This window comes from Rhinopithecus bieti, unplaced genomic scaffold (assembly GCF_001698545.2).
Source record: "Rhinopithecus bieti isolate Rb0 unplaced genomic scaffold, ASM169854v2 scaffold_32008, whole genome shotgun sequence".
Taxonomy (NCBI): Eukaryota; Metazoa; Chordata; class Mammalia; order Primates; family Cercopithecidae; genus Rhinopithecus; species Rhinopithecus bieti.
The window spans coordinates 2,729,104-2,741,623 of NW_016814433.1; the positions used below are offsets into that span (position 1 = coordinate 2,729,104).

The window sequence follows — 12,520 nt, forward strand, 5'->3', positions numbered from 1 at the left end:
GTGAAGGGCGTGGCCCGCAGGGGCAGAAGCGAGGTGGCGGGGGCTCCTAGCGTCTTTTCCCCCAGCCTGGCTCCGCCAGATCCGCGGGAGGCCCACTGCTCTCTGGCACCTTGGCTTGTGGCTGTAGGTCCCATCGGGCCCGCCCTCGCTCGTCACTCCGGGACCCCCACGGCCCCCGCAGCTTCTGCGCGCCAGGCCGGGGCCAGAGACTCCCGGATCTATTCTTTCATCTTCGCCGCCCCTGCGCGTCCAGCTCTTCTAAGACGAGATGCCGTCGGGCTTCCAACAGATAGGCTCCGAAGTAGGATTCATCATGAGGGGCGGGGCGGGGGGCACGGGTAGCGCTTTTCTTGGGCTGGAGGTCGCGGTTGGGGTCAGCTGGGGGTGGTTCATGCGCAGGCGCAGGGGGTGAAGGTGGGGGGCTGGCTATTTATACCCGGCCTGGACAACCCGTGACTGTGAGATTCCAATCCTACCAAGAGGCAGAATGGGTCTGGAGGGCCTTTCGGGGCACAGGCAGCAAGTGGATTCTGCGAGCCAGGGTTCACCCCCTTGCCTAATAGGCGGCGCGGCGCTCCGGAATCGGGGACACTCTGCCCTGGTTCCGACTCGGGAAAGCAGATCCAGGCGGGTCTTGCCCTCCGGGAGCTGTCCGTCCGTCTCCGCTCGCGGGCAGTGTTTCGAGGACTGGAGGCTCTCCGTGGGCCCCCACCCCCACTCCTGGCCGCCCTCCAAGACGCTGAACTTTCCCTTGGCCCCATCGTTGGTGGAGGGGCAGAGGGGACTGTCAACCCCCCCTCCCCCAGCTCAGGTTTCCGCTTGGAGACAGTCTGTGCCGCCAGCGAGCGGCCACCACTGCCACCGCCCCTCACACCACCTTCCTGCCCTCCTCCCCTGGGCATGGCTCTCCGAGGCAGAACTCCTGGACGGCCCTCCCTGCACGGAGTTTACAGGGGGAGGGCAGGCTGCGACACAGATAGAGAAGGCCACCCCTAGATGACCGGGATGTCCTTTCTAGAGCGGAGACCACTTCTTGGTCCTGTTGGGGGCCTCCTGGAGCTGGCTGACAGAACCCCCAGAGGGGAGGGAAGAGGACAGCGGCTGATGATAATAATGCAAATAATGCACTTGTCAATTTATGAAACCAGCACTGTCAGGGATACTGTTAACATGTGATGTTGATTTTCACAACACTCTCACAGATAGGTAGGCAAGGCAGGAAACATCACCCACATCTCACAGAGGACACTCAGGTTCGGGGTGGGCAAGTGACTTGGCCAAGGTCACACAAATCTGAGCTCTTAAGGCCAAGCCTGTCCCAAGGTCACAGAAGAATTTTGAGACAAGTTCTCAAACATTTCCCTGCCTTATGGACTCAAACATCCAGTTTCTCTTTTATACCCAGGTTGAAGTTGAGCTCCTGTTTACATTGAGATCTTTGTGCAATTCCTAATATGGCCCAGTTTCCCTCACCCAACATGTTGGATGGAGCCCAGTATCTTCAGGCTCCAGCTGGGCCCGGGCCCCTAGCGAAGGGAAAAAAATCATGGCTCCATGTGACATGCTGTGTCTTTGTGTCTGCCTGTCCAGGATGGGGAACCCCCTCAGCAGCGAGTGACTGGGACCCTGGTCCTTGCTGTGTTCTCTGCTGTGCTTGGCTCCCTGCAGTTTGGCTACAACATTGGGGTCATCAATGCCCCTCAGAAGGTGAGGGCCTGCAGCTGGCAGGGTGGGGGTACCCGAACAAGGAGGACAGGTGTCTCAGGGGTGGTGGAAAGGTGAGGGTCTGCAGTAAATCTGTCCTCTGCTGTCTCCCAGGTGATTGAACAGAGCTACAATGAGACGTGGCTGGGGAGGCAGGGGCCTGAGGGACCCAGCTCCATCCCGCCAGGCACCCTCACCACCCTCTGGGCCCTCTCTGTGGCCATCTTTTCCGTGGGCGGCATGATTTCCTCCTTCCTCATTGGTGTCATCTCTCAGTGGCTTGGAAGGTTCGGAGCTGGAGGCCAGGGGTGGGGGAAACAGGAAGGGAGCCACCGCTGGGTGCCCTCACCCTCACAGCCTCACTCTGCCTGCCTGCCAGGAAAAGGGCCATGCTGGTCAACAATGTCCTGGCGGTGCTGGGTGGCAGCCTCATGGGCCTGGCCAACGCTGCTGCCTCCTATGAAATGCTCATCCTTGGACGGTTCCTCATTGGTGCCTACTCAGGTACTCACGGGCACCACAGCCCTGCCTAGCGTCCTGCTGTCTTTCACCATACCTGGGCTTTCATATGGGAGTGGACACCTGCCCTCAGCCCTCTGTTATTCCCTCGCCTAGGGCTGACATCAGGGCTGGTGCCCATGTACGTAGGGGAGATTGCTCCCACTCACCTGCGGGGTGCCCTGGGGACGCTCAACCAACTGGCCATCGTCACTGGCATTCTGATCGCCCAGGTAACCGGGACGGGCCTCATGGGTGCCTGGGCAGTGGTTGGGGTGGGGCTGTGGAGAATACAGTGTGCTTCTGAGGTAAGGCAGGAGGGCTGAGTGACCTGCCTTCTTTCCCAACCTTCTCCCACAGGTGCTGGGGTTGGAGTCCCTGCTGGGCACTGCCAGCCTGTGGCCACTGCTCTTGGGCCTCACAGTGCTACCTGCCCTCCTGCAGCTGGTCCTGCTGCCCTTCTGTCCCGAGAGCCCCCGCTACCTCTATATCATCCGGAATCTCGAGGGACCTGCCAGAAAGAGTAAGCTCTCCTGCTGCAGCCTGACCCAGGCCCATGCGTCCACTTTGTCTTGCTAGCACCTGGCTTCCTCTCAGGTCCCTTCAGGCCTGACCTTCCCTCCTCCAGGTCTGAAGCGCCTGACAGGCTGGGCTGATGTTTCTGGAGTGCTGGCTGAGCTGAAGGATGAGAAGCGGAAGCTGGAGCATGAGCGGCCATTGTCCCTGCTCCAGCTCCTGGGCAGTCATACCCACCGGCAGCCCCTGATCATTGCGGTCGTGCTGCAGCTGAGCCAGCAGCTCTCTGGCATCAATGCTGTATGTGTGGAGCAGACTCCAGGCAGGGCACAGCCCAGGGAGGGGAGACAGGAGTTGGGAGCAAACCCCCTCCACCAACACTCAGCCTGTTGTGGCTGGAGTAGAGGAAGGGACATCCCTGCCATCACTTCTTCTTCTCCCCCACCTCTAGGTTTTTTATTATTCGACCAGCATCTTTGAGACAGCAGGGGTAGGCCAACCTGCCTATGCCACCATAGGAGCGGGTGTGGTCAACACAGTCTTCACCTTGGTCTCGGTAACTGCTCACCTCTGGAATGGCCCGAGTCACTGGCTTCACATCCCTGGGTGTCCCGGAGGTCCTGCTCTTGGTTGCCCTCACCCACGCAGCCCCTCCTACTTCCCGTGCCTGAAAGGCTCCGGTCAAGCTCTGACTCTCCCCACAGGTGTTGTTGGTGGAGCGGGCAGGGCGCCGGACGCTCCATCTTCTGGGCCTGGCAGGCATGTGTGGCTGTGCCATCCTGATGACTGTGGCTCTGCTCCTGCTGGTAAGGCCTGGAGGCTAGGAGGGGCTAGCAGCCCAGCCCATGGGAATGGTCCTGAGAGTCTCTGTGACCAGCCAGGTCCCCTTCTTAACACACACACTTTCAATCCTGGCGCCAGCTCTGGACCAGGGCTGTGGGTGACTGGCTCCAGAATCTGCTGGGACTCTGGTCTGCTCCTGAGGGATTTAGGCTGCACTGGGAGGCAGCTGTGGCACAACTCTGGCAGCCAGGAGGGAGAGCCCCTGTCAAGCCTCAGGAACAATCATTCCTAAAGATCCAGCTTTAGAGCCCAGGGAGAGCTGACAGTAATAAGAACTGAGAGGCCATAACATTTCCTCTGCCTTGAACACACTTGGGATAGCCAGCAGAACACCAGTGCTCAGAAAGGCTCAAGGGCCTGCTCTAACCTGGGACGACAGGCCCCCCACAAGCTGCTGGGGAGGGGGTTAGATTTCACCTCTCTGGGTTGAGGGCAAGGGAAGATCCAGAAAGCCCTCAACTGGATTCTCCACCCTCCCTCTCTGGCTCCTAGGAGCGAGTTCCAGCCATGAGCTACGTCTCCATTGTGGCCATCTTTGGCTTTGTGGCATTTTTTGAGATTGGTCCTGGCCCCATTCCTTGGTTCATCGTGGCCGAGCTCTTCAGCCAGGGACCCCGCCCGGCAGCCATGGCTGTGGCTGGTTTCTCCAACTGGACAAGCAACTTCATCATTGGCATGGGTTTCCAGTATGTTGCGGTAGGTCCTCCCACCCCAGCCTCCCACACTGTAGGCCAGAGGTGGGCATCACACAGCTAGCCCACCTGCTTCCCAGTCAGGGACTCCTCCAGCCACAGACCATTGGTCTTTGGGTCACTTTGGTGGACCACCTGCTCCACAGAATAAAGCAAGGAAGGGAGCTGACCTAGACTGGATAGCAACTGAGGTGTCCGAAACGCACCAGTGACATAACTTACCTTAGTCCAAGAATAAAATGATATGCTTTGCATGAATGCTACAAACAGCTGGGACTCTCCTGAGTGCAGTAACTGAGGATGGTGAAGGGGGCGAAAACTAAGAGTGTTTGGGGTTCAGAGAATCCTCTTTTCCGTGTAAATTCTTATTCCTGATCATTTTCCTTGTCCCTGGAGGAGGCCGCTGCTGTCTGTCGTCTCCCCAGCTCCCTATGAAGGCCTTTAGCTCCTGGTTGCCTGAAACCACCCCTTCCCTCCCCACCTCACTCTGTCAACACCTCTTTCTCCACCTGTCCCAGGAGGCTATGGGGCCCTACGTCTTCCTTCTATTTGCGGTCCTCCTGCTGGGCTTCTTCATCTTCACCTTCTTAAGAGTACCTGAAACTCGAGGCCGGACGTTTGACCAGATCTCAGCTGCCTTCCACCGGACACCCTCTCTTTTAGAGCAGGAGGTGAAACCCAGCACAGAACTTGAGTACTTAGGGCCAGATGAGAACGACTGAGGGGCCGGGCAGGGGTGGGAGAGCCAGCTCTCTCCACCCACCCCAGAGGCCCCTTCCTTTCCTCTGCAGCACTTCAACCCTCTCTTCCCTATTACTTCCAGGTGGAAAAGAAACCCTGCAGCCTGGGAGAATTGGGAAGCTGGGGGAAGGGTGGTCTGAGCACCCCCTCATTCCCCTCGTGTGACTCTTTTGGATTACTTATGTGTTGTGGTTAGGCCGTGGCCATCAGGGTGGGCCACTCTCCCCTCCCTCTTCTTCCCCCCTTCCCCTTTCCTCCCCACCCCCAGACTCAGCTCCAGAATACCTTCTTCCCTGCTAGAGAAGGGGGATTGGAGGGAGGATAGGTCTAGACTTTCTCAGTGGGACAAACCAGAGCAGAGAGCAGGACAGGAGACAAGAAATCCAGTTTCCCACCACCTTGGACTCCTCCCATAATCTGGGACTTTCACTGAATTCTTACCACACAGACTCTGGGCGAAGGGGGTTCTCTCTTGACCCCTCCAGGGAAAAGGACTCACCTCCCTCACTGCAGGCTCAGCCTTCCAGGGTAAGAGGGAACAGGAAAGTATGTGCCCATGTGTGGCAAGACGGGACAGTAGGCTCCTGCCTCTAGGCTTGGGGCTCTATCCCGATTGTTCCCCAAGGCTGCCAAGAAGGAGCCCTAGCTTTCTTCCTCTCCCTTCCTGGAAGGGTGCTGCACGAACAGGCTTTTGACCAACTAAGGCAAAAAGGGGATTTGAAAGGCTGCCTGGAAACACTGGGCTGGGAGGAGCCTTTGGATATTTTTATATACGTTTGAAAAGGGGGTTGAAAGAAGAAACCAAAGGTCGGTTGTACTAAATGTATATATATAGATACTTCTATAAAGTGACTGCCGAACACAAGCATCCTGTCGTAGAGGCACTTGAGGACGGGCTGAGACAGGGACCATAACTCTTCACCCCTCTTCCTCCCTCTGTCCTGCCTCAGCTCAAGGCCTCAGAATCTTCTGGATGCCATTGCTCATGCCCCTACTCACGTTTCTACTCATTGCTTTATTAATAGTAAATGCTCAATAAATTGTAGCTGCCAGTGCCGGACACTGCTCTTGGCATCTGCAGAATACTCACTCTGCGAGGAGGTGTCAGCCCATGTCACAGGGGCAGTGAATCCCCCTGATGAGGGTACTCTTCACTAGGGGCACAGCTGGAGAAACGGGAGCAAGGATGCCAGGCCCTGCCCGTGGCCCCACATCCCCTCCTCCCCACCTTCAACAGTGAGTTACTAGCGATTCTCCAAAACAGAAGAGACAGAGACCAAGACCACAGGAAAGCCTGTTTTTGTTTTTACTGGAGGCTCAGGTGGCAAATGACAGGTCATAAAATGGCTTCAGAGGTAGGGGGCCGGGGGGAAAACAAAAATAAACTTGGGGGGTGAGGCGGGAAGAAAAATAACCAGGAGGCGGTAAGAGCTGGCTGGTTCCTTCTCAGCCTGAGTTACAGGAGGGAGTTGGTGTCTCTGAACAGTAAGGATGGCTCCCTTCCTTCAACCCTTGATAAAGGGAGGGAAGAAAAAAGAAAAAGAAAAAGGCTGTTGCTTGGTCCTCCTGAGTCTCAAGGAAAAGGTGAAACGCTGGTGTTTTGATGCCATGAATTATGGGAATGGGGGAGCAGGGTACTGGGTAGGGTACAGGTCAGTTGGAAAAACTGGCAGATACCTGAGAGAGAAAAGGAAATGGACAGATTGTGAACAACAGCGACTTACTGCCACCCAGTCCTCCGCCTTCCTGGCCACCTGCCCAACTGCACCAGCCACTCACCAGATGGCAGCTCTGGGTGTCCTTTGAGTTGGAATCACTCCAGGATGGTGGTGCTGGGGTCCCCACTGTTGACAGGGGCTGAGGTCTAAAGAACAGCGGTGGCCAATTGAGACTTGTTCTTTTTTTTTTTTTTTTTTGAGACAGAGTCTCACTCCAGGTTGGATGGAGTACAGTGGCGCGATCTTGGCTCACTGCAACCTCCCCCTCCCGGTTCAAGCAATTCTCCTGCCTCAGCCTCCCAAGTACCTGGGATTACAGGCACGCGCTACCATGCGGGGCTAATTTTTGTATCTTTAGTAGAGCCAGGGTTTCTCCATGTTGGTCAGGCTGGTTTCAAACTTCCGACCTCAAGTGATCGCCTGCCTCTGCCTCCCAAAGTGCTGGGATTACAGGCGTGAGCCATCGCGCCAGGCTGAGACTTGTTCTTCAGAGCCCCGAACTTCAACCTTCTTTCATTTTTTCCCTTCCCATTAATACCCTCAATCACACCCCTCAGTTCACATCCACAAGCTGGTGCGATGGCTCCAGGAAGCACTGGGGTGGGTGGAGGGGGTGGGGGCATGACATGGGCTTGATTGCCTCTGCTGGGGCTTCCTGGTGGGAGGGGACACCTGCCAGGGGTGGACCCAGCAGGCTGCATGGAAGAGGGTGGTGGCAGGGCCAGGGCAGGTGAGGGAAGGAACCAAGGGATGGAGTAGGAAAGAAAAAGAAAAAAGGAGGGGGTGGGGTGGAGCTGGTCTCAGCCTTTTCTTTCATCCCACATCTGAAGTCCTCACCTCAGGGGCTGCGGGCTGCCGGGGGCCAGGGGCCTGCTGCCGTCTCCGCTGGAAGTAGGGGCGGTTTCGTGGGCGCTGGGGCTCAGGCCGGGAACCATCAGTGGGACCTTGGCTGGGCTTGGTCTCACCGTCCCCACCTTCTGTGGTAGGCTGCTGGGGTGGCCTGGGGCGGAAAGGCCTAGGGAAAGGAGCAGGGCTCTGAGGGGACCAGGGAACACCCCGGGCAGACCACTCCCTCCCCAGGGCTCACCCAGCTGCCCCACCCTACCTCCAGGAGCCAGGCTTCCAGCCCATGAGCACCGCCTTCCCACAAGGCACCTCTCACCAGGAGCCCAGGCTCTGCCTAGAGCTTCGCCCTTCCATCCTCCTGCCCCTTTCCCCAAGGAGCCAACACTGGAAGGGGAAGACCAAGCCCTAGCAGGGGAGTCTTACCTTCGGTACCTGGGCCGGAATCTGGGCGGGGGGACCCGCTCATCTCCCTGCTGTTGGTGCCCCTCCAATGGGGCTGTCTCTTTGGGTTCTACCCCGTCAGTGCTCTGGGAACATGCAAAGGCCCCGGTGAGCTGTGGGGACAGCAGCTGCTCCGGAGTCAGGTTATCCACAGCTCTGTCCAACCCTCACTTCCTCCTCCTTTGGTGACTCATGGTCTCGATCCTAATTCCCACTCTTCTCCTGAACTTGGGGGAGTGGCACCCATATTCCAGCTTCCCCTCACCTCTATAGGCTGCTGCTGGTTGGGGGGCCGGGGGCCTCGCACAAACCGCCGTCGGTAGAAGAAGGGTGGGGGGCGCCGTCGTCTGGGCCGCTGCCCAGAGTCTTCAGCCCGCTCCCCTTCGCTGCCAGGTCCTGTCCCCCCGGAGGGGATGTCTGCCACCATGGGTGGTGGGACAACTGAGGGAGGCCGGGGGATGAATCGGCGGAACCTACGTCGGTTGGGGGCATAACGGCTGCCCTTCACGGGCACCCCCCCGGGCCCAGTTACATTAGCAGCTTCTGCGCCCTGGGAAGGTGGTGAGGGAACAGTCAGAATCCGCTCCAACAGCCAATGTGCATTTCCCAACTTGCTTCCCCTTCTTCCAGGGGAAGACCCCTCTCCAGCTTTCCTTTAGCTCCTCTAACTTCTTTCTACCCTCCCTGGAGTGGCAGTGGAGTGCATTTGCACCCATCTGGGAAGGAGCAATGTGTCCTTTTGAAATAATTGCTACTGCACCCTCCTGAGTATACGACTGGGTGGAGAAAGGCCTGGCAGCCAGCATCCACCTTGTTACTACAGAGGCGGACTTGGAAAGTCTAGAACAGGGCCCCACGTGGAGAACGGACGTCGAAGTGCTTGGTGAACCACAGAGAAGAAACCCAGACAATGCTAACCGGTAACAGGGACATATTTAGGACATCCCTTAGCCTAAGCGTTAAGGAAGAGGACATCAGGGTGAGAGAACACAGTCCCATTCCTGCAGAACGGGTCAGAGCTGGCCCCAGGAGCGTCTTAGCCTGCGATGACCTCCAGGCCACCCTCCCATACGCTTAGTCAACTCTATACCCCATAGCAGTCCCCAAACCTTCTCTCCTTCCACGACATCAAATTCCACAGTCTCCCCATCTCCAACGCTGCGCAGAAACTTCCTGGGGTTGTTTCTTTTAATAGCTGTCTGATTGGGGAAAAGGCCATGTGAAAAGTGAGACAGCAAGATAGCAGTCTGCCACCCCTGCTGGGGCCACCACCCAATTTCATTCAACATTTGACTTGGGGTCTAGAGCTGGAGGGTGGAGCAAGGAGGTGGTCAAAGTTTAGCAGGGGAAAAGTCCTGAACTCAGGGCCTCAGCAATGACTGTGCAGTTACCATCCCCAGGACACACTCTTCCCCCTCCTCCCGCCCCGCTTTACCCCTCGGGATTTCAAAAGGGAGGCAAGAAATATGAACTCCAAAGCAAAAGGCAGGGACAGTCTTCAGTTGCAAAGTGGGTAAAATGCACTGTGCTTCTTACCTCAGTCCCAATGAGAGCTCTTTCCACCAAGCAGTGGTTCTCAAGCTGTAGCGTGCATCAGAATCACCTGGAGAGCTCGTTAAACCGATTGCGGAGCCCCAGCCCCAGCTCTGATTCACCAGGTCTGGGCTGGGGCCTGAGAATTTGGATGTCAGGTGATGCTGCTGCCGCTGGTGCAGAGGCCACGCTTTGAGAACCACTGCACCCAAGTACCTTCTCCCTCTGAAAATTGCCTCAGTGCTTCCTGGAGTGTTAACAGGTCCCAGGAGGTAGTAAGCGTGCCATGCCCAGGGGTGACATGCTCAATTCTGACAGGCGTTTAGTAACCCAACACAAGTGCGGCTAATGGTGGTTGACACAGGCACCCGAGGCAGATGGGGGTAGCTATTCCCTGGCAGACGGGCCGTTGTGAAGAAGAGCCGGAGAAACATGGTGGAGCGCGCTGCTAAGGATTATGGCAAAGGCCTTCAAAGAGGGCCGGTTCTTCCCCTCAGAAAGCCAACCTAGCTCTTACCTGGTGAACAAAGACATCTTCCTTGGTGTCATTCCTGCAGAACAGGATGAGTTGTTAAGGAGGGGACTTTAACAAAGCCCTCAGTTCCTCACTGAGGCCCCCCTAGCTGCCCAGTCTAAGCTCAGCAGGCCCATCCTCTCTAGCATTCCACAGTTAGGGGGAGACAGGGGCCGGGGAGTGGGAGGGAGAGCCAGCAGGACCCCCAGAAGCTGGTGTAAAGAGAGGTATACTTAAAACCTCAGTGCCAAACCTGGACTTCACAAGGAAAGGGCAGGCTGGGGAGGCAAAGGCACCTTGAGGGACCGGAGACAGCTCTGCCCCTGCCTGGGCTCCACCTTCCACCCCAGGCTAGCCTTATGACCTGCCAGCGCTGGGTGGAACTGTCCCTGGCCAACACCCCTCCCCCAACCCTCATCAGGCTTGGAAAATTCCAGTCTTCTTCCTTCTATAGTCAAGGAGGCAGAAAGTGCAGAGGGGGCCAGAGGTGCAGAACAAGTTTGAGAAGGGAACAACGTGTCAGGAACTTGCTCCAAACAGCCACCAAACTTTATTCTCATCCTCAGCCTGGAGGTGAATCCCAGGGTCAGGCCCACTCTCAACACGCGTGGGTCCAAGGGTGAGAGACAAGAAAACATTCACCCATTCTCTATCACAAGAACCCCAGTGGGTAGGGGGAGGGGAGAAAGGAAAAGTTTTCCTGGAGGCGCTCCGACCCCCACCCAGTCTGCCATTTCCAGAATTAGACAGAGACCGTTCCCCAGAACAAACGTTTTAGCTTTAAAGCACATGGATCTGCACGAAGGTCAGCGTGCTAAGAGTGAACTAGGGCCTCCCAGGAGGGCCAGGCCGGGCAGGATGCCTGGGCTGGGGAAGGGCCCACTGGGGGAGACCCGGCTCTGCTCAGAATCCACCGCCACAGCCTCTCCCAGTGCTGAGGGGTGGGGCTGCCTACTGAAGGAAAGCAGCAGCCTCTGGCTCCTTCCTCCTGCCCCCCACTGTCAGCCTCAGTCCCAACAGGTGGGGGGGCTCAAATGAGCCAGAGCTCTTTAAGGGAGTTGAGTTGTGAGTGCTGCCATAACAGGAAAGTGAGGATTCCAGCCGGGGGCCCTGAGGCACACAGAACCCTATAATACGTTCTGCCCCAAAGGCATGTCAGAGTAAAAGTAATGAAGCAATTCCAGAAGGTGAGATGAGAAGCTGGCAGGGTCAGAGCCAGGTTTGCCAAGTTCCTGAATCATTAATCCTCCGCTGCCCTTGAAGATGTGGAGGAGCCTTCCTCTTGTCACTAAGCACACATTTGTGCTGCGGTTAAAGGCTTTCAACCAGCATCAGCTGGACATTGCAACCACGTGCCTCCGCAGGGGTCGAGATGAGGTTGGGCGGGTGTCCAGTCCCACAGGCCAGTTCGGAAGACACCCATTCCACCCCCGCCCTGGGTTTCTTGGATACCTGTTGATGAATCCGTAACCATTCCGGACGTTGAACCATTTGACAGTGCCCAGGACTCGGATTGCTGCCAGGCAGAGATGCAGTGGGGACAGTGAGACGGGGGGAAGAGATGGAGTTGAACTCAGTTTTGAGACACTCCAAAAAAAAAAAAAAAATCTAGCCTACTGCCTTATAACCTATTAAGCTTGCCTTCAAGCCAATCAGATTTCACTAGTAGCTTCAAGGTATTCTTACCCTATTCCATCAAATGAAATCACCCACACAGGGGATTCAGGCTTTCAAAAAGCCTTCCAACTCTAAGGCATGTTCCCCACATCCTACAAATCCAGACCCTTCACCTAGAACTGGGTACTCACCTGGTCTGCAAAGTGCCGCCCCCAGGTCATAACTGAGGGTTTTTCTAGCCCTCCCAATGCAAGGGTCCCCAGTGCACCTGCTTGCCGGACTCAGAGGTTTGCCTAGTTCTAACCCAGTCAACTAGGCACTGTGTCCCGCCCGGGGGCGTGGCTGGACCCTGGGGCTTTATTCTCCACCCCAAGACCTTAGCTGAACCTGCCGGCCCCGCCCTCCCGCCCAGGAAGGCACGGCAGGATTTCCCACCAGGGGAATCCACTTTGTTGGGTGCGCAGCTCCCAGCCCAGTTAGCGCTCTGGGCCTCCGGGCCAGGCCGCCTTTGGTTTTCCGGATCCTGCCGGGCTCCACACTGCCCCTCCCCCAGCCCGCCGACCCCTCAGAGCCTCCCTGTGCGCGCCCCCCCCTCACCCAGCACCGGCTTGTCCGCCTGACTCCGGGCCGGGGGGGCGGGGGTTCCCGAGGCCGCCGTCGCCGGGTTGCCAGGGGTGCGGGGGCCCGGCGCCAAGGGGGTCCCAGCAGCGGGGCCCGAGGCGGCTCCGCCCCCGCCGCCCGCCCCGCCGCCTGCTTTCTGCGGCTCCCCTGCGGGCACCGGTACCACCACCGCTACCACCCCTGCCGCCGTCGCGGGCACAGTCGCCGCGGGGACCGCTGTAGCCACCGCTGCCGCC

The 12,520-nt window shown here is 57.6% G+C and overlaps 2 protein-coding genes across 2 annotated transcripts; one reads left to right on the forward strand and one right to left on the reverse strand.

Moving 5' to 3' along the window:
• Nucleotides 1-6,281, forward strand: SLC2A4 (solute carrier family 2 member 4). The gene is made up of 11 exons (XM_017850407.1): nucleotides 1-301; nucleotides 1,591-1,707; nucleotides 1,819-1,991; nucleotides 2,084-2,208; nucleotides 2,320-2,435; nucleotides 2,563-2,725; nucleotides 2,831-3,018; nucleotides 3,170-3,274; nucleotides 3,423-3,524; nucleotides 4,054-4,257; nucleotides 4,772-6,281. The coding sequence occupies exons 1-11, from the start codon at nucleotides 269-271 to the stop codon at nucleotides 4,973-4,975; spliced, it is 1,530 nt and encodes a 509-aa protein (XP_017705896.1). The 5' UTR covers nucleotides 1-268; the 3' UTR covers nucleotides 4,976-6,281.
• YBX2 (Y-box binding protein 2) lies at nucleotides 6,276-12,519 on the reverse strand (the record flags this gene model as incomplete). Its single annotated transcript, XM_017850371.1, has 9 exons — nucleotides 6,276-6,671; nucleotides 6,774-6,858; nucleotides 7,550-7,727; nucleotides 7,982-8,085; nucleotides 8,265-8,549; nucleotides 9,109-9,198; nucleotides 10,050-10,083; nucleotides 11,499-11,562; nucleotides 12,261-12,519. Coding segments are annotated over 8 exons (1,065 nt in total), but the record flags the coding sequence as incomplete, so codon positions are not given.
• Nucleotide 12,520: the final 1 nt, after the last annotated feature.